The 27,797-nt window shown below is 42.8% G+C and overlaps 1 protein-coding gene across 4 annotated transcripts in view; it reads right to left on the bottom strand.

The window, feature by feature from the left end:
• atp8b4 (ATPase phospholipid transporting 8B4) overlaps positions 1 to 27,797 on the bottom strand; it is a 258,238-nt gene that overhangs the window by 34,780 nt on the left and 195,661 nt on the right. For all 4 annotated transcript variants that reach the window (XM_051920877.1, XM_051920878.1, XM_028822519.2 and 1 more), the window contains 5 exons: positions 21,799 to 21,964; positions 17,045 to 17,233; positions 12,741 to 12,856; positions 3,711 to 3,875; positions 56 to 167 (listed from right to left, as the gene is read on the bottom strand). In XM_051920877.1, the coding sequence (XP_051776837.1) occupies positions 56 to 167; positions 3,711 to 3,875; positions 12,741 to 12,856; positions 17,045 to 17,233; positions 21,799 to 21,964 (748 nt within the window). The remainder of the gene's footprint in view (positions 1 to 55; positions 168 to 3,710; positions 3,876 to 12,740; positions 12,857 to 17,044; positions 17,234 to 21,798; positions 21,965 to 27,797) is intronic.

Raw genomic sequence — 27,797 nt, forward strand, 5'->3', positions numbered from 1 at the left:
TTATAAAAGGGAACATTACCAAAAACAACTAAAATTACACATGAAGAGCTGTTACCTTGCTTATCTCCTGTGAGGACCCAGATCTTAATGTTGGCAAGATTTAAACACGCGATGGTCTCCGGAACGCCTTCTTGTAGTTTGTCTTCAATGGCAGTGGCACCTAGTAACTGAATTAAGAAACAATCGATATGTCCAATGAAATAAAATTTACCTCCTTAGCCTGTTAATGTTTACTAGCAGGTAACAAAATAAAAGCATACGTTATTAATACATACTTCACCATCTATTATAATCATAATCACCTTTGGACATTCACCCATCTGAAGAATGACATCATTCTCATTTAAGAAGGTGCACACATTGTGTCTTTATTTCTTCCTGGGAGATTAATTGTGGAATTTGCAAGCTCTCATTTTGTTCTTTGTTCTATAGTTTATCCTCAACATCCAGCCACATCCCTTGGGACCAGTTAGCAGAAGTCCTACCAAGCTCTTGTGATGGCTGCCATGTATGTTGGCATCTGATCAATCAGACTGGAGAGACCCAACTGTTCAAAGGTAACAGAGGGCTCAAGGCCTAAGGAGCACCCGGGCCTGCTACAGGGAAACTCTGTCAGGAAATCCCTAAAACTTCCTGGGGTCAGGAGACGAGTCCGACCAAGAAAGATGAGCCTGTTCATGTACTTAAAGGCGACTAAAGATTTTCAAGACCTGAGTCTTATCAGGGCAACAGGGACTTGTTAATTGTTAGTTTATTTCTTTATAGCTTTGTCACCCCTTTTGTTCATACTCTTCCTAGTGCTACAAGCAAAAAAGACCACCTCATTTAATTTGGCCTTCTAGGAATTCAGTCTGGGCCCTGAATCAGGTCAATATCACCTTCATCTATCTACTGTCTGTCTATTTAAAGCGCGTGAGAGTCAGTTACGGAAATCTGTGTGTCGGATACTGAAGCTTGAAGGCACAGCCATAGGAATGCATTTAGATATCTGCTGTAAGATGGTGGAGGAGTCAGCTAGCTGACTGTTTGTTGTTCTCTCACTCTCTCTCATAAAGTGCCTTTCACTCTGTTCTTTTCACTTATAGTTCCTTTAACTTTCTGTTTCATAAACAGCATTTTACTATCTATCTATCTATCTATCTATCTATCTATCTATCTATCTATCTATCTATCTATCTATCTATCTACAGTGCATCCGGAAAGTATTCACAGCCCATCACTTTTTCCACATTTTGTTATGTTACAGCCTTATTCCAAAATGGATTCAATTCATTTTTTTCCTCAGAAAACACAACACAACACACAACACCCCATAATGACAACATGAAAAAAGTTTACTTGAGATTTTTGCAAATTTATTAAAAATAAAAAAATTGAGAAAGCACATGTCCATAAGTATTCACAGCCTTTGCCATGAAGCTCAAAATTGAGCTCAGGTGCCTCCTGTTTCCCCTGATCATCCTTGAGATGTTTCTGCAGCTTCATTGGAGTCCACCTGTGGTAAATTCAGTTGACTGGACATGATTTGGAAAGGCACACACCTGTCTATAGAAGGTCCCACAGTTGACAGTTCATGTCAGAGCACAAACCAAGCATGAAGTCAAAGGAATTGTCTGTAGACCTCCGAGACAGGATTGTCTCGAGGTACAAATCTGGGGAAGGTTACAGAAAAATTTCTGCTGATTTGAAGGTCCCAATGAGCACAGTGGCCTCCATCATCCATAAATGGAAGAAGTTCGAAACCACCAGGACTCTTCCTAGAGCTGGCCGGCCATCTAAACTGAGCGATCGGGGGAGAAGGGCCTTAGTCAGGGAGGTGACCAAGGACCCGATGGTCACTCTGTCAGAGCTCCAGAGGTCCTCTGTGGAGAGAGGAGAACATTCCAGAAGGACAACCATCTCTGCAGCAATCAACCAATCAGGCCTGTATGGTAGAGTGGCCAGACGGAAGCCACTTCTTAGTAAAAGGCACATGGCAGCCCGGCTGGAGTTTGCCAAAAGGCACCTGAAGGACTCTCAAACCATGAGAAAGAAAATTCTCTGGTCTGATGAGACAAAGATTGAACTCTTTGGTGTGAATGCCAGGTATCACGTTTGGAGGAAACCAGGCACCATTCATCACCAGGCCAATATCATCCCTACAATGAAGCATGGTGGTGGCAGCATCATGCTGTGGGGATGTTTTTCAGTGGCAGGGACTGGGAGACTAGTCAGGATAAAGGGAAAGATGAGTGCAGCAATGTACAGAGACATCCTGGATGAAAACCTGCTCCAGAGCGCTCTTGACCTCAGACTGGGGCGACGGTTCATCTTTCAGCAGGACAACAACCTTAAGCACACAGCCAAGATATCAAAGGAGTGGCTTCAGGACAACTCTGTGAATGTCCTTGAGTGGCCCAGCCAGAGCCCAGACTTGAATCTGATTGAACATCTCTGGAGAGATCTTAAAATGGCTGTGCACCGACGCTTCCCATCCAACCTGATGGAGCTAGAGATGTGCTGCAAAGAGGAATGGGCGGAACTGGCCAAGGATAGGTGTGCCAAGCATGTGGCATCATATTCAAAAAGACTTGAGGCTGGAATTGCTGCCAAAGGGGCATCGACAAAGTATTGAGCAAAGGCTGTGAATACTTATGGACATGGGATTTCTCAGTTTTTTTATTTTTAATAAATTTGCAAAAACCTCAAGTAAACTTTTTTCACGTTGTCATTATGGGGTGTTGTGTGTAGAATTCTGAGGAAAAAAATGAATTTAATCCATTTTGGAATAAGGCTGTAACATAACAAAATGTGGAAAAAGTGATGCGCTGTGAATACTTTCCTGATGCACTCTATCTATCTATCTATCTATCTATCTATCTATCTATCTATCTATCTATCTATCTATCTATCTATCTATCTATCTATCTATCTATCTATCTATCTATCTCGCTAAGCCTTTTTACAGACAGCATCGGATATCCGTATTGCCTTACTAAAGCCTGTATTAAACAGCCATAGAAAAGTGCTTACGTTTCTATGTGATCCTGTTAGAATCAACTATAAAATCAACAATATATCGTATATAGTGTCTTTCAATTTTTATCCATCTATCACAAATAGTGTCTTTCATTATCTATCGCTCATATATAGTGTCTTTCAGTTTTTATCTATCTATCACATATAGTGTCTTTCATTATCTATCGCTCATATATAGTGTCTTTCAGTTTTTATCTATCACATATAGTGCCTTTCATTATCTATCGCTCTCATATAGTGCCTTTCACGTGTGTCTGCCTCTGTAAAGAGTGCTACAGTCAGACACACAAACACTTTTACTCCTATCCAATCAAATGAAAATGCAACATAAATGAAAAAATAGATAACCCAAAATTGTGATGTTTTGATACGCCTAGAGTTGAACCAATAGAGCATTTGAAATGAAATCAGCAGGCAGTGTCCCTGCCTCAGGAATCTGCCTATGGGGCACCCTCGTGGTTTTTCCTGCTTTATTACGCTACCACGAGACTCTCATCCAAAGTAATGGCCACTGAAGGGAAAGGCCCGACTATTTTAGGTAGCCACTATGGAGGCACTGTGATGTCCTAACAAGGTGTGGTAGGCAGAAGAATGACTTTTGAAAATGACCCCGATATTTTCATCCCAGTCCCAGAGGACGTGTGCCCTTTGAAAGTGGCCAAGTGTCAGAGCAGAGGCATCCATAAGCCTACCATCATATTCTGCTCAATCTCTTCATATAAGGCTGACAGACATTCCTCCCGGTTGTCAAATGAGATGCTGGCAAAATGAAGCTTCTTGAGCCACTGTGCCAAGTAGTCCTCATCAATATCTTTGTAAGCGAGCGCCAGCGTCCGCAGCCCCTCTCCTGCAAACTCCTGCAAAGAAAAGAAAAGCGAGCTGTGAGCGGCAGTGTGCTGTCTGCCTCCACCTCCACAGCAGCCTTCACACGATCTGATTCACTCTTAATTATCTCCGAGTATTTAAAAGTCTTATGTAACATCAATGTAGTCAGTGAATCCAATATTATTAATAAGAAAGGATAAAAGCAGCCCTGACTGCATGGTGAGTAATCACACAATCGGGAGGCTTTTCCGCATTTCGACTCTCGTCTGACAGCAGCATAAAGCCTCCATATGTTTCGCTGACATTCCCCTGAAGTAGCTTTAGGATTAGAGCGACTTCTGATTTCACGTGATAAGTGACGTGACTGACAGTTTGGCATTTTAATACTTAGCTAGGGCATATTTATGAAAAATGCTTAAGAATTATAATAGAATGAAAAGAAAAGGCCCTAAAATGTCATCTCAGCCAAAGATAAGATGGAGACTTCAAACTTCACACTCTGTCTTTTCACACCCAAATCTCCATTCTCTCATAAGACTAAGAGCCCCCCCCCCCCCCGACCCCCCAAACTAGATAGCTATTTAAACATGACATGAAACTTAATCGGGTAACATGTGTAACCAGGAGGCCCATTTTAGCTGCATTGCACGGGGGTCTGCACCCCAATGGCGTACTTTACAGATTTAGGTGTGCTGAAGCCATTTCTAAAATTTGGAATTTCTCTATCGTAAACCATTTCCACGAGATACTTGATTCAGTGAAAAAACAAAACACCATTTTGAAAAACATTTTTATTTAATAAAAGTTAGTTACATTTCTTTTAGGGCATAAATATTTTTCATGTTCAGAATAATATTTGAAGCATATTTTAATCTGAAAACATTCAGGTCTTTCTCATTCTTGACATTGGCTATGGTAGAAACACCCCAAAGTCAAGTGTCTCTAAAGTCCGTGTCCCCGAGCAACCCCCTGAAACTGATCAATGACAAAGTACTACCAAGACTGCTGGGATTTGTAGTCCATTTAAGGAGTGCTGCTACAATCTGAATGAACATGTGTGTGTGTGTGTGAGAGAGAGAGTCTAGAAGTAATGAGTGCCCACCCAGAAGTACAATGCATATAACGCAGCTTCGAGGAATAAAGAACGTCCCAGACACAAGAGAGCTTCATCTGTCTGATGGGTTCTATTTTAGAAAATAAAGAGCCATGACTGTGGCCGAACTCGCCGAAATTTGGAACGTAGTCATACAGGCTGGCTTTGTCAAGGAAGCACATTATTGGAAAGGTGAAACTGTGCCTGAAAGTGGGCACGGAGTCAGGTAGCTTTAGTCGTGTAATTTGACATCCTCAGGCGACGAGATTAGCAATGCAGTCATCAAGTTTGACATCCCCTCTGACTGGAGGTCGTGCCTCGTTTCAGACCACAACCCTGTATGCAGGGTTTACAACGCCAAATCAGAAAAAGTATGGAAAATGCGAATAAAAGAAAAACATGCAGTGATTATTAAATGTACTTTGACTTTTATTTCACTGCAGACATTATGAACCCAAGATATTTCACATTTTGTCGGGTTGTCTTTGATTCATTTGTTCATATACATCGATTCCTGTATTTCAGGCCTGCAACACCATCCAAAAAGAACGTTAGGACGGTAAAGCATTCAGCACTTTGTAATGTCACTATTCCTCTCGCAACACTTCAAGAAGACGTTTTGGCACCGAGGATGCCAAGCGATGAAAGTTTCAGGTGTCAATTTGTCCCATTCTTCCTGTAAACACATCTTAAAGTTGTAGAAAAGAATATTATTAAAGTTGACGATTTGCATATATTCGTAGAGAATCATAAGCATATGAGGTGAGACACAAAAATAACAGGACTGGGCTTGAGGCTTTCTTGGAAAACTGTCTGGAGGTCGGACGGACGTGAATCATTGAACTATAGCCCCCCATACACGCCCCCTCAAACCTCGACCAGCTAGGTATATCCTGTGAATAGCCCAGTCAGTATTTGCACAACAATCGCTACACAATTTGCTGCAATAATGTCGGGCGAAAAAATTGAACAGCGAATCAACATCAAATTTCTCGCGAAATTGAACAAAATGGTCACAGAAACTTATGAAATGATAAAAACAGTGTACGGTGATAACAGTTTGTCTCGCACGCAAGTTTTTGAGTGGCACAAATGTTTCAAGGAAGGACAAGAAAATGTAGAAGACGTTCAACGCCCAGGTCAAGAAGGGGGGGGTGGGTGCTTCACAGGGTTGCCAGACGTCCCTTATATACGGGACATGTCCCATATTTGATCATTTTTTTCCCCGTCCCATATTTAGTTCATTTCCAAATTTCAAACGGTACTTAGTCGTAACTTTATAAGTAATTATACTTTCTTTTCTCAGATTCTCTTGATGAAAATAACCCAAATGTAACAAGGAAACGAGTGTTTGCTGCTTGTTTGCGGCTTGTTCAGTTGCTCTGATTGGCTGAGGATGGCGACACTCTTATCGTTTTGCTCTCCAGCCGCGCTACTGTGCAGTTCTGGATTAGCATTGCAACATACAGTGACGGTCAGCAAAGTGGGTTCTTACTACTTGCCACGGCCCACTTTTTTTCTAACTGCCTGTATTAAATAATAATAATAATATTTCTCTGTTGTCTGTATTAAATAAATATTTTCAAATGATTTCACTTTTACAGAATTTTTTTTAGCTTGTATTAAATAATTTTCAAATGATTTTACTTTTATTTTCCTCATAACCCATTACAATCTTTGCTTTATGTTTTTAACTTATGTCTCTACTTTTATATAATATATTGGTCTGGGTGTGTAGGGGGCATGTAGAAATTTATATATATTGTGATGGACGGCCGGCATTTCATCCCAGCCGACACATCCAGGCCACTAGATGGCGTCTCCCCTGCAGCATAGAGGTGCCCCAGATTCCAGCAGGGCATCATGGGAGATGGAGTTTGAATTCACAACCCTGCTGGATACCGTGGGAGCCGCCGTGTGACGCTGCAGGGGGACGCAGGGATGTTTAATTCCCCTATAGCCCAGAAGTACTTCCAAGTCACAGGGACGGAAGAATAGAAGTACTGAAGAAAAAATATAAGTCTTCATCTGACCCGGAAGTGCTAGTCCTTCTGTGAGAACCCTAATTACAAAGAGGACTATTTCATTTATGTTAGGTAGGATGCCCAGAGGGGACTGGGTGGTCTCGTGGCCTGGAACCCCTGCAGATTTTATTTTTTTCTCCAGCCGTCTGGAGTTTTTTTTGTTTTTTCTGTCCACCCTGGCCATCGGACCGTACTCTTTTTTTTTTATGTTAACTAATGTTGTCTTTTTTTAATTTCTTATTTTGTCTTTTATTTTTCTTTTCTTCATTATGTAAAGCACTTTGAGCTACTTTTTGTATGAAAATGTGCTATATAAATAAATGTTGTTGTTGTTGTTGTTGTTGTAGTGAATCACATGAACTGAAGGACAGGAGCACTTCTGGGTCAAGGACTATTTAAAGGACTATGGGAAACCCAGCGAGCTGAGCCGGAGTTGGGAAGTAGAGTGACGGAGCTGCTGGGAGGAGAGGAGGATCTTTATTGTTATTATTACTGATTTATTGGCTTATGGTGGTGATTGTGGTGTCTACTGTGGCACAATATCAGAAAGAAGAAATTAAAATTATTTCTGGTACTTTTACCTGGTGTCTTGAACGTTTGTCTGCGGGGTTCACGGGTCAACAGCAGCCCCTAGTATCACAATATATTGTGGCAGACGGCCAGGTCCCATGCCCGGCCGGGACGCCCCATCGATGTATGTTCCAGGGGAGCAAACATGGGTGTCTCAATACCTCCCCCAGGACACTTGGTGGCAGCCTCCCTGGCTGACGGTGGTGCTTCAGCTTCCCAGAAGGCTCCATGGGAGATGGAGTTATCCACAGCCTTGTTGGGATCTGGGGTGGCCGCCAGGGGGCGCTGCATGGGTCCCGGAACCCAGCTGGACTAATCTTCAGCCCCCACCCAGGAGTGCATCTGGAAACAGGTGATCAAGCACCTGGAGCACTTCAGGGTGGGCCATAAAAGGAGCCAGCAACCACCACTCCAGGGCCAGAGTTGGGAGGAGAAGGACAAAGCTTGATGGGAGGAGGAGTGGTGGTGGTGCCAAAAGGGAGTGTTATGTTGGATTGTGCTTGTTTTGGACTGTGCTGTGGCTGGAGGGATTACGCGGAAGACGTGCCCTCCAGCTAAAAAAAAATAAAACTTTCTTTATTTTTATACGTGCCTCCTGTGTCCAATCTGTGTCAGGTCAGGCACCTTTGTTACAATATATAGTAATATAGAGAGAGATTTTTAAGAGTGTCCCGTATTTCTAATTTTCTAATCTGGTAGCCCTAGTGCTTCACCAAGACAACACTCCCACTCACAATGCTTTTTCCGTAAAGCAGTTTTTGACTGACAAAAACATTCCTGTCCTCAATCATCCTCCCTATTTGCCCGATTTAGCACCCTGTGATTTTTACTTATGGGCGGCACGGTGGCGCAGTCGGTAGCGCTGCTGCCTCGCAGTTGGGAGACCTGGGGACCCGGGTTCGCTTCCCGGGCCCTCCCTGCGTGGAATTTGCATGTTCTCCCCGTGTCTGCGTGGGTTTCCTCCGGGCGCTCCAGTTTCCTCCCACAACCCAAAGACATGCTGGTTAGGTGGATTGGCGATTCTAAATTGGCCCTAGTGTGTGCTTGGTGTGTGGGTGTGTTTGTGTGTGTCCTGCGGTGGGTTGGCACCCTGCCCGGGATTGGTTCCTGCCTTGTTGGCTGGGATTGGCTCCAGCAGACCCCCGTGACCCTGTGTTTGGATTCAGCAGGTTGGAAAATGGATGGATGGCTGGATGATTTTTACTTATTCCCGAAAATCAAAAGTGACCTGAAGGGAACACATTTTTCTTCAATGGATGAAGTGAAGACAGAAACGTCAAGCCTGTTGAAGAGCCTCAAGCAAGAAGACTTCCAGCACTGTTTCAATCAATGGAAGATACATATGGAGCGGTGTAGAGATCGTGAGGGGGAGTATATAGAAGGTGACAATGTTTAGAATGCTGTAATTCATCAATAAATATTTATTTTTTTTACCAATCTGGTTATTTTTGTGTCTCACCTCAGATATGAAAATAAGTATTATATCCTAATGCACGCTAGTACAGTAAGGGTTAAATCGTAAAAAAGCCCTTGGCTGCATATTTTATTCGTTTTCTCTTTTCAGCTGCAAACAAACCACCAGTATCTTGTTGCTAAGCTCAAAAACTTTAGTCAAGGACACTGTGTACTTAAAGAGGGTTAAGCCAGCAGTTGTCAAACTGTGGGGCAAGTAACAAAAAAGGAGCTATATGTGGCGTAATTTCGCTATTCGTAGGGAAATTTTAAACTTGTAGCGGTGTATCAGCAACAAAAAATATAGGAATACATTTTATTAGGATTTCAAAAAAACGTTAGGGGGGCGCGATTAAAACTGTTATGAAAACTCGAGTTGCAAATACTTAAAGGCTGAGAAACGCTGGGTTAAGCAGACCATTGTTTTAGTAATGCATCTGCTCAAAACTTCAACAATGAGCGATGCTTGGACGTCAAGTAATTTTCTTTCGAACAGCACATTGTCTCATTTTGGGGATCTTCCTGGTTTCGACTTAAGTTGTGTTCTTCTTGATCATTGAATAAGTTTCAGACACCTGCATAGGGTATAAGGTAATGACGGCAGTTTCGGTCAAGTAACGGTGGGTTTGAACATTTGGTAATGATGGGAAGCGCTAGAAGGAGGAGAATATTTTGTATATATAAATGTAAAGAATTATTATTATTACTAGTCATTTAGCCCGTTACAATAACGGGCGCTAGAACAGTAGTGCTTAAACATTAGTAGGAACAGTCTATATTAAATGGCAAGGGACCTCATTCTGTTTGTTGGTCGTATTTTTCTTTGTCGTTCAGTCTTTCTTTTGTTGATGTTTACTTGCTGAGCTGACCGTTCTTTGTGGGCTGCCGCCGTGTATTGTGTGTCTTTAATTTTCTGTGACAGTAATACTGTCTTGTACGTCCACTGGCTTGTACGTCCATAATATACCTTTAATTTTCTCTGGCGGTAATACAGCCGTGCGCATCGGTAATATGCCTTTAATCTCCTCTGACAGTAATACTGGCTTGTATGTGGCTGTAATATGCGTCACTGTATTGTGTACCTTTAATTTCCTCTCGCAGTAATACTGGTTTGTATTTCCTTCAAACGCCTGTAACTTTCTCTGACAGTAATATCGCGTGTCGCACCGTGCCCCGCGCATGCGCACTTCACCAGAAGACACACAGACGGACACCTGGACGCACACAGGGATTTTATTAAAAAGGATTATTATAAGTGGTAAGAATTGCAATAAATGTAAGCTCACTGAATTTGTTAATTGCTCATCTCACTTGATTTGAGTCCGTGTATGCAGCACGCCATAAAGTTTGATTCTGCTGCCTTCCTGAGACTCCATGTGCCTTCTTTCAGCAGCGTTGTTTCTGTCACAACAAGGTGTGTAACAGTACGGGGTCGTCGTTGTCACATTTTTTCGTTTCAAAATTCTCCACACATTCTCTACTGGGGGCAGTACCTGGACCCTCTTCTTGTCATGTGTGCAGAATGTGGTTTGGCATTGTCTTGATGAAAAATGTATGGACATCCCTGGAGGAAAAATGTCATCTCGACGGCCCTAAAATCTCAAGGTACTTTTCTGCTGCCATCATAAAAGTATAAATGCCAAGGGCACTAACACAACCCCTCACCACACCATGACAGACCTCTCGGCTTTTGGACTTGTTGCTTAGAACAGTATGGATGGTCCTTTTCGTCTTTGGTCCGGAGAACACGGTGTCCCATTTCTTCCAAAAATAGAATCTGGAATACTTACTCATCTGACGAAAATGCACACTTCCACTGTGTGATGGTCCATCCCAGATGCCACTAAGCTCAGAGAAGTTGACGCCACTAACGTGAGGCTTCTTTAATGCTCGGTAAAGTGGCATTTGAGAATGTGACTCTGTATTGTAGTGTTTGACAAAGGTTTGCCAAAGTATTCCCTTGCCCACATAGTTCTATCAGCTCTTGACGAGTGACGCTTCTTGATGCAGTGCCTGCCGTCCGAGGGGTCGGAGATCATGGATGTTCAGCATAGGGTAGCACTCTTGCCCTTTACGCACTGAAATTCTTCCACATTCCTTGAATCGTTTAATGGTATTATGCACGGCAGAGGGAGGAATATGCAGATACCTTCCAATCTTTCTTTGAGGAACATAGTTTTGAAACATTTCAACAATTTTCTCACGCATTTCTTGACAAACCAGAGATCCTCTGCCCATCATTGCTCCTCAAAGACTCTGCATTTCGTGGATAACAAATCCTGATTACCATCACTTGTTAGGAATCACATCATTATTTCACCTCATTATTGGCCCAAATTTGTCCCCATCCCAACTTTCTTTTTGGAATGTGTTGCAGGCCTGAAATGCAGGAATGGATGTGTATCGGCAAATGAAATGCTGATTAAGACAAATATCTTGGGTTCATTTCGTTGTGGTAAGATGAGGTCCACGGCTCAGTTCCTTTTAAATAATTAATCACTGCACTCGCAGCTTAAGGCGGGGGGCATGGTAGTGTGGCTGGAGCGGATCCAGGGCACAATGCTGCGCGGGTGTTTCCTCACTTAAGTACACAGGTGAGGAATCATCAGTGTCCGTAAATGATGCCAGGAGCGGCTAATTGCCACACCTGTACCACATCCCCACGAATAAGATGAGAAGCGCGAGTGCAAGTAAGGAAAGGATAAAAGAAAGGAAATAGATGGAACGAAATTGTTGAGAGATAGAAAGATAATTAAAGAGCAGTCTTGGGAGGACAATCTGGCCACCTAGAGGGAGGAAAGGCAGCTCGAGCTGGGGCCCTGTGAAAGAGCGTAGGCTGCAACGCTCGAGGGGCTGGTTCACCCCACTGAATAGTGTTGTCGGGTGGAGTGACCATGGCGGATGACCTCCATATAGATCCAAGGTACAACTGCGGGTGTGTGAAGGAAGACGGGAGGAGAGCTGATCTCGGAAGATCTGGCTGCCTGGTTTGGAGGCAGCCAAGACGGGGATTGGAGGAATGAAGTTCATGGCTGCTGAGTCTCCGCTGGCTGTGTGAGTGATGGGTGAGCCGGGGAGATGAAGAAGGAGGTGGGCTAAGATCGAGAGAAGCCAGTGACTGCTTTTTAACCTCTAGTTTTAATGGATTTATTTATGGTGGTTTTTATCCCCCCACTCTTCACTTGTTTTTTTATGGATGTTTTTGAAGCACTGCACTGTGGACACTGTTTTTGGTTTGTTCTGATTCTTTTAATAAAAACACCGTTGCACTTTTCCACCATCCCCTTCCTCCATGTGAGATTTGCCCCCATTAGTCAGCTCAGTTCAGTCATAACGATCGACGGTGTTGGGTTTGAGAGGCTCCCAAAGGTAAAGAGGGAGTTTGGAGTGGACCCTTATTGTCACAATCATCTACTCTGAAATAAAAGTCAAAGTAAATTTACAAATCACTGCCGTTTTTCTTTTTATAAATTGCATTTTCCATACCATCTTAACTTTTTCTGATTTGGGTTGTAGTATTCTTATTTTAGTCTTGTTAAAAGTCACATAGCGTTTGTTTCATTCCCCTGTATTTAATGTAATGTATTCATTGAGTTGCTCTACCATGAGAAGAAATAAATACTCTAAACATCAGAACTACATTTTTTCAAGTAAATTCTCTCTAAAGCAAAGAGGCTTTGAACAGCCTGCCATTTCTACAAACTGTGAAAATGTCAGGACTGTTCAAGATGATAAGGAGACACAAAAATGTGACTTACGCTGAGGTGGTCCGACGTTGTCTCCATGAGATCGTCATTAGATGGATGGAGCCTGTCAAAGAGAATAACGTCGGCTCCTTTGGAGTACAGCTTTATTTGTCCCTTGGGATTCCTGACTGAAAGGAAAGAACAATCGTTGAAGGTTTCACTTTGCTCCTAAGACATACGGTACACATATCCAGTTAAACAGAAGACGCTCGACTAAATCCGCTGCCGAGAGGGTATGGAATAATTTGATTTCTTCCACTTGTTAAGTAAGCAGAGCCTCCCCTCAGGATCTGGATTAAGAATTTAGTTCTGTTATAAACGACCATGTCGTGTGCGTTCTGCCCGTGAGCTTGCGTAGACCTTGGCTGATGTTGCTGGAGTCACCCTGAAGTCAAAAGGTATTATGTGACGTCAGATCCTGAACCTGTCGGAAAGAAGGTGTATACTCTGAGATGGTGACTTTCCATGAGAAACGTTTAGCATTGAGACATGGTTTGCAAATAATAGGATTACACTCGCTGGCCACTTTATTAGGTACACCTTGATAGTATAAGGCAGTGGTTCTCAATCTGTGGGGCGGGCCCCCCTAGGAGGGCGCAAAGTAACAAAAAGGGGGGCGCGAAGATGTTAAAAAAAGAAAACAAAAATCTATTGAAACCAAAACAAATTAACTTAAACTACATTCTGATACTAGAAAAATAAATATACAGTTAGATAAATGTTGATAAAAGTTAATTACGTATAATAAAATATGCATCTATGATATATCATTAATTTAAAATGAACAAATTTGTATTAGTGGGCTCCTTTCAAAAAAACGTTAGGTGGGGCACAATTACAACTGTTATGAAAACTCGGGTCGCAAATACTTAAAGGTTGAGAAACGCTGGTATAAGGTTGGACCACCTTTTACCTTCGTGGCATAGTTAAGGTGCTGGGACATTCCTCAGGTCCATATTGACATGATAGCATCACTCAATTGCTGCAGGTTTGTCGGCTGCACATCCATGATGCGAATCTCCCGTTCCACCACATGCCAAAGGTGCTCCACTGGACTGAGATCTGGTGACTGTAGAGGCCATTTGAGTGCAGTGAACTCCATATCATGTTCAAGAAAACAGTTTGAGATGATCTGAGCTTTGTGACATGGCATGTTATCCTGCTGGAAGTAGCCATCAGAAGATGGGAACACTGCGGTCATAAAGGGATGGACGTGGTCAGCAACAACACTTGATACGTTGTAGCATTTAAATGATGCTCAGCTAGTGCTAAGAGTCCCAAAGTGAGCCAAGAAAATATCCCCCAGACCATTACACCACCACCACCATGCTGAACAATTGATACAAGGCAGGATGGATCCACACTTTCATGTTGCTGATACCAAATTCTGAGCCTACCATCTGAATGTCACAGCAGAAATCGAGACTCATCAGACCTGGCAACATTTTTCCAATCTTTTATAGTCCTCACAGGTGGCACAGTGGTAGTGCTGCTGCTTTGCAGTAAGGAGACTGTGGAAGATTGTGGGTTCGCTTCCCGGTTCTTCCCTGTGTGGATAGTGCTTTGAGTACTGAGAAAAGTGCTATATAAATGTAATGCATTATTATTATAGTCCAGTTTTGGTGAGTCTCTGTGAATTGTAGTCTCTGTTGACTGTTCTTAGCTGATAGGAGTGTCACCCGCTGTGGTCACCTGCTGCTGTAGCCCACCAGCTTCAATGTTCAACGTGTTATGTGTTCAGAGATGCTCTTCTGCACACCTCGGTTGTAACGAGTGCTTATTTGAGTTCCTGTTGCCTTTCTACCAGTTCAAGCCAGTCTGGCCATTCTCCTCTGACATCAAAAAAGCATTTTCGCCCAGAGAACTGCCACTCACTGTATATTTTCCCCTTTTCAGATCATTCTCTGTAAACCCTGGAGATGGCTGTGTGTGAAAATCCTAGTAGATCAGCAGTTTCTGAAATACTCAGACCAGCCTGTCTGGCACCAACAACCAGGCCACGTTCAGAGTCACTTCAATCCCCTTTCTTCCCCATTCTGGTGCTCGGTTTGAACTTCAGCAGGTGGTCTTGACAACGTCTACAGCCCGAAATGCATTGACTTGCTGCCATGTGATTGGCCGATTAGATACTTGCATTAACAAGCAGTTGTACCTAATAAAGTGGCCGGGGAGTGTGTATTTGAATAGAAATGATCAATGGGCACCTAATATTTGGATTCATCTAACAACCATTATTCAGTAACGCATCATTTGAGAACACATTATTGATGAAAAAGCCTGTATAGTGGTACGACTGGAAGCACTGCATCCACATTGGGCATTTATCTGTCGGGGTCTTCAGCAGGTTACATGGTATTTGGTGCTGTTTCGGGAAGTTTTTCAAATTTTACGTCATTCAAAATGAAGCTTAATCATTGCTCCTGTTCTTTTACCAGTCATCTGACATCATGCTGTGTCAAACATTCCTGCCATCCACTCAGTGACGTGTCCGTAGTGAACACTGAATCAGGTTCAGGAAGACTTTCTTATTTTATTGAGTGGGCAGAGATTTTTACGGCAACAAAGACTGTAAGAAATTTGGGTCTCGAATGTAACACTCTGAGGTTCTTTAGTTATTTGTATTGCTGCATTCGCCCCTCTTGACTGCTATAATTCTAAAAATTCAATTACCATACCAACATAAGACAACGCTGTTAAGTCCGCTTACTCCAATTTAAGGCCGCGGGAGGCCGAGGCCTCGCCTGGTAACTCATTGACTTTAATCTGCAGGCTGCCAACAGTTGCCAGCAATTCTGAAGCCTTCTTGGAAAGTTTTCTAACCTCCAAGTTGTTAATTCTAGAGGCCCCTTAACTTTATGACCACTGAGAGAGTTTCTGTATCAGAAAAAAACAACAAAGTGCTAGTTATGTGTTTTTTGAGTGACAGAGAACTGAAAATGCTAAACCGAAATTGTACTCTTGGGACAAGCGAGGGTCAAACAATTGCAAAAGCCTTCATCATTGGGCCAAACCAGAAGTAGCAGCCTTGAATAGTTCGGGACCTGTAATTCTTAAATGAAAAAGGCTTTCATGTAAAAATTTTTTTTCTTTTGAAGGTCTAGCTTAAAATGGATTACTTCACAGGGGTTAAAGCAAGAAAATATCGAGACTTCCACAGCTCCACTGGACAGCCAATTGGATTGCAGGTTTTATCAGCAGCTAGAGTCTATTGGAAATAACAGATTCTTATGTCCGAAACTTAGAGGGTTATTACGAGAACTACAAAAACCAGAACCAACTAAAAATGAAATTGTCCATTTGAACAATCTGAATGCAAACACTGAACACGTTTCAGTAGATGTGTCCAACGTGCCCATTTCAAGTGCTTCCTTTTGCTATGGCCAAGGAATATTCAACTAGCGCAATAATTGAATTGAAGAAGAAAACTGCAACATTTTTACATTAAATATATTTGTAAACAATGAATGACTTTAAAAGACGTCCTTTCTTCTTCTCAGCTATGCAAATAAATTTATGAGAATGCAAGAAGACACATGAAGGAAATAATTGCAACACAAGATTGTCAACAAATCGATATTAATCAAATCAAGTAAGGAACAAGGACAAAAATGTCTGCATGGCCTAACACTCACATGCATGTGGAGGCTTGGTTTGCTGGTTTAGTTTATTTATTGGTGCGTTCGCATGTAATGCACGAAGCACCTATTGCAATAGTCCATGTCTGTCTGTCCATCTGCATGAAACAACTTGGCCCCTCGTGGACCAAATTTGCTGAAGTGTGGCATGCTTATTCTTCAAAGAAATTTGTTGAGATGGTTCAATTTTCATTGGGATATCTCGAACAGATTGTGCTGTACACACCATTAAAAAGCATTGGCGGATTTGTGAACTCATTTATCTTAAAATGAAGAAACATTTTGCGTGACAAATTATTTTACTGTATTAATTTTATCTTGACAGCAGTTACACCATCTTGCATATTTTGCTAGTTTTAACCTCTGATAGCTGCTACTGACAGCAAACAGATCCCCAGTACAAATGAATGCAACACCAGCAGATGACATGATTCCTACTCCTTTGTTAGTCACTTAAAGATTCCCACACTCTTGTTAGTTGTTATTGGATACAGAGGGTCTGCCGCTAATTGGAGTTGAAATATCTTAAACATGAAACTTTTCAAAGATGTGCCCAATGTAGATTTAAAATCTGTGCTGAAGTCTCAAGCTAAAACTGAACCCCAATCGGTAGTGGATTATCGTGATGCTCTGCCGATTACTTCCAACGTTGAGAGAAATATTATCAACATATCTACTTACCGATGACACTCATTCTTTTCCTGAAGTTGTTGAAATCCAGGATTGCAAGCAGCTGGTAGGTGACTGGCTCACCCATCTCATACACTGTTATGGTTTCTGGAGTGCGGGCCCGGAAGACGAAGCCAAAAGATCTTGCAGCCGTAACCAGAGCCCCTTCATCAGGTGACTGGGCCTGGTAGTGAAGATCCCCTAATGATAATTAAAAAGGGAACAATCTCATAGTTTGTTATGTTCTGTCATAAATGTTAAAAGTGAAACAGCAGTGGAGGAATTAGAGAATGAAGAGTTTAAAGTCATAATGATTACGCAAATCAATTAATATGGTCATTATAGGGTCTTTATTGACACAGTGAAATTATTACTTACAACACACGACTCATTTACTAACCACTCATGTGTGTGGCATGCACACACCAATCAGGTGGTGGAAAAAAAAGTAAACGTACGGTGGATTCAAAAAGAGATGTCTTCATTTTCTACACTTTATCGTGTTGTAGATTTAATTTTAAATGGACACATTTTCCATTTTTGGCCCATCAATCTACACACAATAAGACGAATTGACACAGTGAAACCACGTTTTCACAAAGATGTGCAAATATATTTCTCTCTATTATAAAAGAAAATCTTGAGGTGAGACTCTGGTGAGCTGACGCCCTGCCTGGGGTTTGCTTCCTGCCTTGCGCCCTGTGTTGGCAGGGATTGGCTCCAGCAGATCCCCGTGACCCTGTAGTTAGGATATATAGCGGGTTGGATAATGGATGGATGGATGGATGGATGAGGTGAGACTATTACCAAGAGATTTTTTCAAGTCCTGCCCTCCTATCCACCATTTTCCACCATGCACACGGTCCTTTCACCTCTGATTTGTGTGAATGCTTTTGTCAGACACAGTTCCTCACCTCTCAGCTCTTATAATTTTTTACATTTTCCTCACTTTAAGTTCCCAATAAAAGAAGACTTGTTATGTCCAAATCTTATTGAAGAATTTCATCATGAAGGGTTATCAACAGAAGAAATGAGTACACTGGCAATCCTAGCACCGAGAAACGATGAAGTCAAACAAATTAACGTGAAAAATGTTGGTCGTTTACACGGCAAATTGGTTAAATGTGTATCAATAGACTCTGCTGAAACAGTTGGTGGTGATGGTGCGGAAGATGAAAACATCAACTTACAATATCACGAAGAATATCTACAACCGCTAACACCGTCTGGAATTCCACCGGCAGAATTACTGTAGAAAGAAGGATGTATCGTAATGTTATGGTGTAATTTATGTCTGAGTGATGGGCTATGCAGTAGGACAAGATTAGTTGTATTCAAAATTGGTCGAACAATTCTGACATGTAAAATTTGAACAGGCGACAAGAAAGGTAATGTAGTACATCTTCTGTGGATAACATTAGACACCAAAGGAGATCTTGATATGTCATTCGTATTAAAACGTTTACAGTTTCCTGTTAGAATAGCTTTTGCTCTGACAATTAACAAATCACAGGGATAAACATTCAAAAAAGTCGGTTTATTTTTTAGAGAGAAAGAAACGAAATTCACTCACGGGCAGTTATATGATGCGTTGTCGCGATGTAAGTCCAAACACAGAAACAAAATTCAATGCGATATTGATGAAAAGTTAATTCAATAAATTGTTTTTCCTGAAGTTTTACAGTAAAAGTGTAAGTTTAAAAAGTATGTATGTGTTAATTTCAAAGCCAAACAGAATGAAAACATATAACGCAACGAATAACTTAACGTAACATGAAACATCATTTTCTTTCAGTTTATTACATTTTATTATTTTTTACTATGGTTAATTACTCACTGCAATGTAAAATAGTTCGTTCTATTATGCATATGTAACAATTCCCATGAAAATAACAATCTGTTTAAATTGTACATCCGCTTCCCCACACACGAGTGGCAGAGCCGTGAAGTGGCTAGCATGTAGTGCCCACCCGGGGATTGGCGATCGAAGCTAGCAGGGGGCAGAGCCCCCTAGTAAAATCAAATGCTGTGCCCCTAGTGTGTGCTTGGCGTGTGGGTGTGTGTGTGTGTGTGCTCTGCGGTGGGCTGGCACCCTGCCCAGGGTTTGTTTCTTGACTTGTGCCCTGTGTTGGCTGGGATTGGCTCTGGCAGACCCCAGTGACCCTGTAGTTAGGATATAGCAGGTTGGATAATGGATGGATGGATGTACATATAGTTCTGCTCTGCCTAGGGTTGCTTCCTGACATATGAAAACATTTTTCTGGGGTCAGCATTGGACTCTGCTACAATATATGGCCAAACGTTTGTGGACACCTGACCATCACACCTTTACGAACTTCCAAAACCAGAGGGCATCAATATGGCGTTGGACCCGCTCTGCGACTATAACAGCCTCCAGTCTTTTAGGAAGGCTTTCCAAGAGATTCAACTATGGAGTGTATCTGTGGGAATTTGGTACCCATTCAGCAAAAAGAGCATTTGTGAGGTCAGGTACTGAGGTTGGACGAGATAACCAGGCTTCCAATAGGCAGTGTAATTCATTCCTGTTCCAGGGCTCTGGGTGGGCCTACTCAAGTTCCTCCGTGTTTTTATGGACCTAGCTTTGTGCTCAGTGGCACAGTCATGTTAGAACAGAAAAGGTTGAAGGTCTTTGTGGGCTGTAGCGACCTTTATTGGAACCAAGAGGCTACGATCAAGCCTTGAAAAATACCATCAGACCATAATCCCCTCCAGTAAGCAGTATGCAGTCTAGAGGTTAGATTCCCCCATCAGACTGCTAGATAGTAAATTGTGTTTCATCACTCCAGAGAACCTACAGTTTAGAATTATGGGGAAGACTGTGTGAGTGTGCCTTGTAAAGGATGCGCATTAATAATAATTCATTACATTAAGAATATTAGAACAATCTGGACGAGAACAGGCCATTCAGCCCAACAAAGCTCGTCAGTCCTATCTACTTAACTCTTCTGAAAGAACATCAAGTCGAGTCTTCATGGCCCCTAAAGTCCTATTGTCTCCCACACTACTTGGTCACTTATTCCAAGTGTCTGTGCTTTTCTGTATGAAGAAAAACTTCCTAATGTTTGTGTGAAATTTACCCTTAACAAGTTTCCAGCTTTGTCCCCGTGTTCTTAATGAACTCATTTTGAAGTCACCGTCTCAAGCCACTGGACTAATTCCCTTCATCATTTTAAACACTTCAGTCAGGTCTTCTCTTCATCTTCTTTTTCTTGAACTGTAAAGGCTCAGCTCTTTTAATCTTTCCTCATAACTCATCCCCTGTAGCCCTGAATCAGACTAGTCGCTCTTCTCTGGACTTTCTCTTGTACTTTTATGTCCTTTTTGCAGTCTGGAGACTAAAACTGCACACCAGACTCCAGATGTGGCCCCACCAGTGTGTTATAAAGCTTCAGCTGAACCTCCTTGAACTTGTACTCCACACATCAAGGCGCTATATAACCTGACGTTCAGTTTGCCTTCTTAATGGCTTCTGAACACTGTCTGCGAGTTCATAGTGTTGAGTCCACCATGACTGCTAAATCCTTCTCATAAGGTGTACTCTCGATTTTCCAACTCCCCATTGTGTATTCAAACCTGACATTTTTATTTCCTATTTGTAATACTTTACATTTACTGACAATAAATTTCATTGTCCACAAATCAGCCTGTCTGCTGTCCAAGTCCTTCTATAATAATTTAACGGATTCCAACTTCTGCCAATACACCTATCTTGCGATCATCTATAAACTTAACCAGCTTGTTATTTCTATTCCCATCCAAATGATGTACATGTTACATCCAAAACCCGAAGTTCGGCCATTGGCAGGCCATTTCGCATTTTGGCCAAGAAGTTTGGCCAATTCTACACCCATCTACAGAAACATCACCCTGACCTCCCACTTCTCTTAGTTTGATGTTATATGGCGCTTTACTCACTACTCAAAGCACTTTGTAAACTCAACGCAGGGAGGATGCAGGCCCATGGTCTCCTTATTGAGAGTCAGTGGCGCTACCATTATGCCCTCAGCAGGGTGGCATAATTGCATGCAGGTTTGGCTCCAGCCTTGGCGTTAGCTCCTTGTCATTCTGAACTAAACAGAAGCCATTTCACAAAGCTCCTGACGCACAGTTCTTGTGCTGATGTTGCCCTCAGAGGAGTTGTACCACAGAGGAGAGGCGATTTTTATGCACTCGACAGCCCTGCGATGTGAGTTTGCCAGGTCTGCCACTTTGCGGCTGAGCCGTTGTTGCTTTCACTTCACAATAAGAGCACTGACAGTTGACCGGGTCAAGTCAAACAGAGCAGAAATTTCACATTCTGACTTGTGACATCCTGTGACCGTGCCAAGTTTACAGTCACCAAGCTCCCATTCTATTCACAGCCGGCTAGTCACTTGATTTTATGGAGCTGAGACACCTGTACTCAGTTATTTGGGGGGATCTCCACATACTTTTGGCCACATGCCTCACCATAAACAAGCAGGCTAGAAGACAGACAGATCGATGATTAACTAAGCGACTCAGTAACCCGACTGCTACTGTTCTGTAAAAGCAGACAAGAAATGGCTCAATGGATAAAGTCGGACCACCAGACGAGAAAAGACTCTCGTCATGCATAAAACAGGAGCTCCGAGGTGTAAAGATTTTCTATAATGCTGGAAACGAAGACAACTTGAAAGGCCGCAATATTGCTTTTTACTCCCGGTCATTTGAAGACAAACGGCCCAGGGTGTCAGCAGCGTCTCGTCCGCTTCATTAGTCCTTACCTTCATTTTTTTCCTCTGGCATAACAGTGTGGCAAAGGGCCAGAAGTCTGAAGAACTCGTGCACAGTCGGCTCTCCGATTTTGATTGCTTCCAGAAGACTGTGGTCGTAAAATTTAAATTTCTTATCTGACAGAAGATTGAATGAAAAATCCACGGCTGGGGTTTTCTACAAGGAACAAGGTGGAAAGAAAAGAAAAATAATCAGCAATGGACCAAAACAAATTCATAGAGATGGTGTTATTTATCAGAAAATGTGGAAGATGCTATACGATAAGACAGATGTGAAAACCACTGGAGACCATGAATGGGACAGATAGGAAACTAGACAAGAAAACAAATAAAAATTAAAATACATTACAAAAAAGTAAAACACAGCACATTTTATTATTTTAATACAGCATTGAATTATGGGGGATCTAATTTGGCTTTTTCAATATATAAAAAGGACAAGCAGGTCTCTGCAAATTGATTGAAATGAATTACAAATATACAACACAAAATAATTGATCACATGAGTATTCATCCCCTTTATTATCCATCCATCCATCCATTATCCAACCCGCTACTGTATATCCTAACTACAGGGTCATGGGGGTCTGCTGGAGCCAATCCCAGCCAACACAGGGCGCAAGGCAGGAAACAAACCCCGGGTAGGGCGCCAGCCCACTGCAGAGACACACACACACACACACCAAGCACACACTAGTGACAATTTAGAATCGCCAATGCACCTAAGCTGCATGTCTTAGGACTGTGGGAGGAAACCCACGCAGACACGGGGAGAACATACAAACTCCACACAGGGAGGACCCGGGAAGCGAACCCGGGTCTCCTAACTGCGAGGCAGCAGCGCTACCCACTGCGCCACCGTGCCGCCCTCCCCTTTATTATGACACCCCAAATCCTCACTGGTTTTAGACATCCCAGAATTAGTTCAATGGAGACCTCCTGTCCGGGGTTCAGTTGATTGTGGTCTAAATGCACCCCATCTAGAAGGGCCTAATTGTGCTCAGTCGGCGTGGTGGTGAGAAAGAAGAAAATCATTATTAACTGTAATGATTATAAGTATTTAACTCAAGGACTGTATTTTGTATTAATCATGCGGCAGAGAGCTATATGATTTATTACTTCTATATGAATTTGTTCTTCATTTAGGTAGAAAAAGAATTAAGCTTGTGCACAGAATTATGTGATTAACTTACATTCTTTTATGAGAAAATGCTGACCTCTTGATACTAACAGAACACCCTGTGATATTATAAATCAATGTGATAGTTTCTGAATCCTTGCTTAAAACTATACGAAACATGTCCCTTATGGATTAATAAATAAGGATTTATTAACCTAACCAGACAAAATCTAATGAAGATATTAAAGCTACAAGAATGTAATTTCTTTGTAACTAAAGTACTGAACTATAGAAGCTGCTTTAAACTGGTCTTGTGTGTGTGAGCTGATAAAAGCGTATTTTCAGGAATGTGAGTGCCCTGATAACTCTTTATTTTACTAAGAAACTGTGCACTCCTGCATGTAATAAATCAGGATGTAACCGTAACTTACAGCAATCTATGTATGACCTCAAAATGAACTGTCATGTTTTTTTGTCTTTGGCTAATGAATAAGCTAGGTAATATAAGAGAGGAATTTTCTCTTTTAAGAGTAGACTGTCTGTTCTGACCAGCCAGTGGCACTGAGCTGGGGAGGGGTCCAGTCTCTTCGGAGGCATGGAGTGGGGGGGGACCGCAGTCTCTTTAACTCACCAAGAATAAAGAAATTGCTTTTTATTTTATATTGGTGTCCGTTTCCTTGTCGTTCCCGACTTTCATCAACCACAGTGGGCTAACCTTACACAATGAAGACAAGAGAACACGCCCAGTAACTCCATGAAAAGCACAAGTCAGGGGATGGAGACAAGAAAACATCCGAGTTCCACTGAAACAGAGAAAATATCCATTGAATATCCAGTGTCACACACGTGCGCATGGGAGGCAGTCTAAGGGCTTAACTGGGAGTGAGATGCATTGCCAGGGGTTGATGAACAGCACTAATGCCTTTTCTCCCTCTTCCACAGACCACCAGAAGGAAAGCCCAGTTATGACTCCGCCCACTTCTGCTGTTCCATCACGAATAGACCCCACCCCTTCCTGTCCTCCACCTATAAAAACTCAAGCCTTCACTCTGCTATTCTTTCACTGTTGACTCAGTCTTGTATGATTACTCTATTTCTTTTTTTTGCTGTTGCACTTTGCTCTTTCTTGCATTATACGGGGTGGATTCCACAACTCTTCATCTTTGATCTCTTGTCTTTTCCTCACACCAGTTAAACCAGTCATGAAGACGTGGTAAAAGTGTAGCAGAGCTGTAAATCTGCCAGAGCAGGCCATCCACAAAAAATGACTGGCTGTGCAAGAAGATGACGAGTGAGGGAGGCCAGCAAAAAGGTCTCTGAAGGAGTTACAAGCTACAGTGCAGACGCGGTCTCGGCTTTATGGAAGAGTGGAAAAGAGATAATAAAAATAACGCACGTGACAAACAAGGTTTTATGGTTTGAGGAGAACAAATTTGAGCTCTTTGGCCATCAGACAAAACTGCACACCATGGGCTGTGAGGATGCTTGTTTGCAGCAGGCCCTGGAAGGCTTGCGAGGAAGAAATGACTGCAGCAAAATGCGGGGAAATCCTGGAGGAAAACCTAATGAAGTCTGCAAGAAACGCGTGGCCTGGGAGAAGATTTGTTATCCAGCAAGGCAACAAGCCTAAAAATAAAAGCTAAAGCTACAGAGGAATGGCTTCAAAACAACAATGTGAATGTCCTGGAGTGGCTGAGTCAGGGTGTGGATGTCGATCCATCTTAGGATTTCCTCCGCTCCACTTCCTTCTATCTTATAATAAAGTGCCTTAGCTATTCGCCCCCTTTGAAGTGTTCACATTTTATTGTTAACCTAGCTGTGCTATCCATCTGGGAGAGGTTGAACTCTAAGTAATTTGCCAGGCTTATAAGGTGGGGCTGTTTAAAAAACTGCTAAAAACTCATTAGTTTAACATGCCTTTCCCATTGCTTCATTTTATTTTAACCCTGTGTGGCACCCAGACGGGGCTCATGCCCGACTGGGACACCCAGGAAGACAGGAGGAGGGCTCATTCCTCCTCCAGACCGCGAGTGGGCGTCCGCCCTGGTTGTGTTGGGGGCCACGGGTACAGGGCTTGGAAGCCCAACCCTGTAGGGGCCCGTGGTCACCGCCAGGGGGCGTCCCCCTGTCTGAAGGACCCTGGACCCCAGTGCTTCCGCCACACCAGGAAGTACTGGGGAGAAGAAGAGAGGGAACACCTGGAGCACATCCGGGTAGTGATAAAAGGGGCCGCCTCCCTTCATTCGAGGCTGGAGTCAGGTGGAAGAGGACAAGGTTGGAGAAAGAGAGAAGGAGGCGGTCTGAAGAGGCAGAGTGGTTGGCCTGGACTTTGGGGAAGACTGGGGTTTGTGGAGCACTTATGGACATTTGTAAATAATAGGTATTGTAAATAAACGTGTGGTGGAGCAAAACTATCATGTCTGCCTGTCTGTGTTCGGGGCTAGTTCCACACCTGATATTCTGTATATGCATTGAATTATCATTTTTATCACGGCTCCGCAATCCGTACTCACCACTACTTTCTCTGCTGTTCTTTTTCCGGTTTTCTGTGGTGGTGATCTGCGCCACCACCAACACCTGATCAAAGCACCGTGATGTCCTTACATTGATGGATTAAAGGCCAGAGGTCCACATGACCGTCACCATCTAATTCTTCCACATGAAATCTGAAAACCATGAGGACTGATTGAGATCATTAATGTTGGGGGGGACTGGGTGGTCTCGTGGCCTCGGAACCCCTGCAGATTGTGTTTTTTTTTTTTCCTCCAGCCCTCTGGAGTTTTTTTTTTGTTGTTGTTTTTTCTGTCCTCCCTGGCCATCGGACTTTACTTTATTTTTTGTTACTTAGTACAGGTAGTCCGACCTACGACTTACGAACGGGCCGCAGCTGTGATGCATGTGCCTCAGTAACTGCTGCTTTGTCATCTTCGGCCAGGGGACACTGCAAGCGGTGGCTGGAGGGGGGCGTTTGCTGCTCGCGCAGTGTAGTGTCCCCAGTAGCAAGCGGTTTCACTGCCCGTCCACCACACACAGCTGCCCCGTTCGTTCTCGGTGGGCGGCTGGTGATGCTGCAAGCGGTGACCCGGTTGTGGCTGAACGGAGGCCATTGAGGGTGAACAGGGCAGCGGGGGGTAGCATTGTAGTGTGCCTCGGATGGCTGCCTGTTGAATTGGAGTTGGGCGATTCACTACCCGCCTTTGGCCACACCGTGTTTGTTCTCGGTGGGTGGACGCTGCAAGCATCATACTGTAGTGGAGGTGACTGTGAGGTGGGCTGGTGATGAACCGCCCCTCGCCGTTCCTATTCATTCTCAATAGCAAGCCTGCTTGTACTGTTACGCACATAGCAGGACGTTGTCTCTTGTCAGTACATCAGACGTGCTGACGACGGGTGCCTTCCTGCTGTGATAACGTGTACAGTGCTGTGCAGAAGAGCTCATCTTAACCTTTTGTCTTCACCCTTCAAGAATGTCTCTGAAACACAAATCTGATGCAAGTGCTGGTGATACAGTAAAGAAGAGAAAAGCCATCACCATGGAAAATAAAGTAGAAATAATAAAAAGGTCAGAGAGAGGTGAAACTTCATCATTCATTGGCAGAGCACTTGGTTACAGTCAGTTAACAATAGCATTTATTAAATTTATGTACCTGTTACGACTTACATACAAATTCAACTTAAGTACAAACCTACACTCCCTATCTCGTACGTAACCCGGGGACTGCCTGTATTGCCTAATCTTATTTTTATATTTTTCTTTTTTCTTTATTCATCTTGTAAAGCACTTTGAGCTACATCACTTGTATGAAAACATGCTATAGAAATAAATGTTGTTGTAATCAATTGTGGACCTCAGCATTAATGTTTACAGCACACCTTCTATTGGAATGTATTTAATGCTTTGCATTTGTCACTCCAGCAGATGGCGCATCACAAACGTTTGCAGTACTACAATGCATTACTGGCCACTGTATCTGCTAACTTAACGGACTGCGCCTTATGTTTTCATATCCCAAGATAACAGATTTAGATTTGAGGTGACGCTTACTGTACTTTTCAAGGTGTGATGTACACTCAGCAGCTACTTTTAGGTCCCCCTCTTTAGTACCGGGTTGGACAGAACAACCAGCGTTATTTGAAACATGAGTTACTACAAATGTTTGCAATGCGCCATCTGTTGGAATGACAAATGCAATGCATATGCCTTTGCACCGGGTTGGACTGACCAACCTGCATTATCTGAGGCATGGAGTCAGCTAGGTGATGGACGCGTTTGTGAAGGAGTTTGGTCCACACTGACTTGACAGCATCATGCAGGTCCTTCACATTTTTTTTTTTGTTTTGGCCACACATCGATGTTAGGTGCCTCATCTCCGAGGCATTGTAATGGACTGAGAGAAGGAGAGTGATGAAGACACTGATGGGAAGTGAAATCAGTAGCATGTTGATGGGACCACCTTGATCGATGTGTGCTTTGGGACAGGACACAATAAAGATTTGAAAAAGGGCGGACTGTGTCCATAACAGGAAGACCGCGGTCGGCAGTAATGATTACCGTAAATACCCGCATATAGGACGATACCATGTATAGGACGTAGTGGATTTTTGACCCTAAAAACCATGGAAAAACCTGTGTACCTGTTTATAGGACGCATCCTGATTTTGAGTTACCGGGTACTAATTAAAAGCTGCTGCCGCCAGCGCCAGTGATTGTATCCATGTGTTTGTGTTAGGCTGGAGTATCTCTGAACAACAACAAAGAGCGAGAAACATACCGGTACTAGACGGCGAAAATGACGTATCGGTGACATGAATATTCAAAATAAAACAATTTCCAAATGTTACAATAAGGCATACAGGTGGATGTATAGTA

This window comes from Erpetoichthys calabaricus, chromosome 17 (assembly GCF_900747795.2).
Source record: "Erpetoichthys calabaricus chromosome 17, fErpCal1.3, whole genome shotgun sequence".
NCBI lineage: Eukaryota > Metazoa > Chordata > Cladistia > Polypteriformes > Polypteridae > Erpetoichthys > Erpetoichthys calabaricus.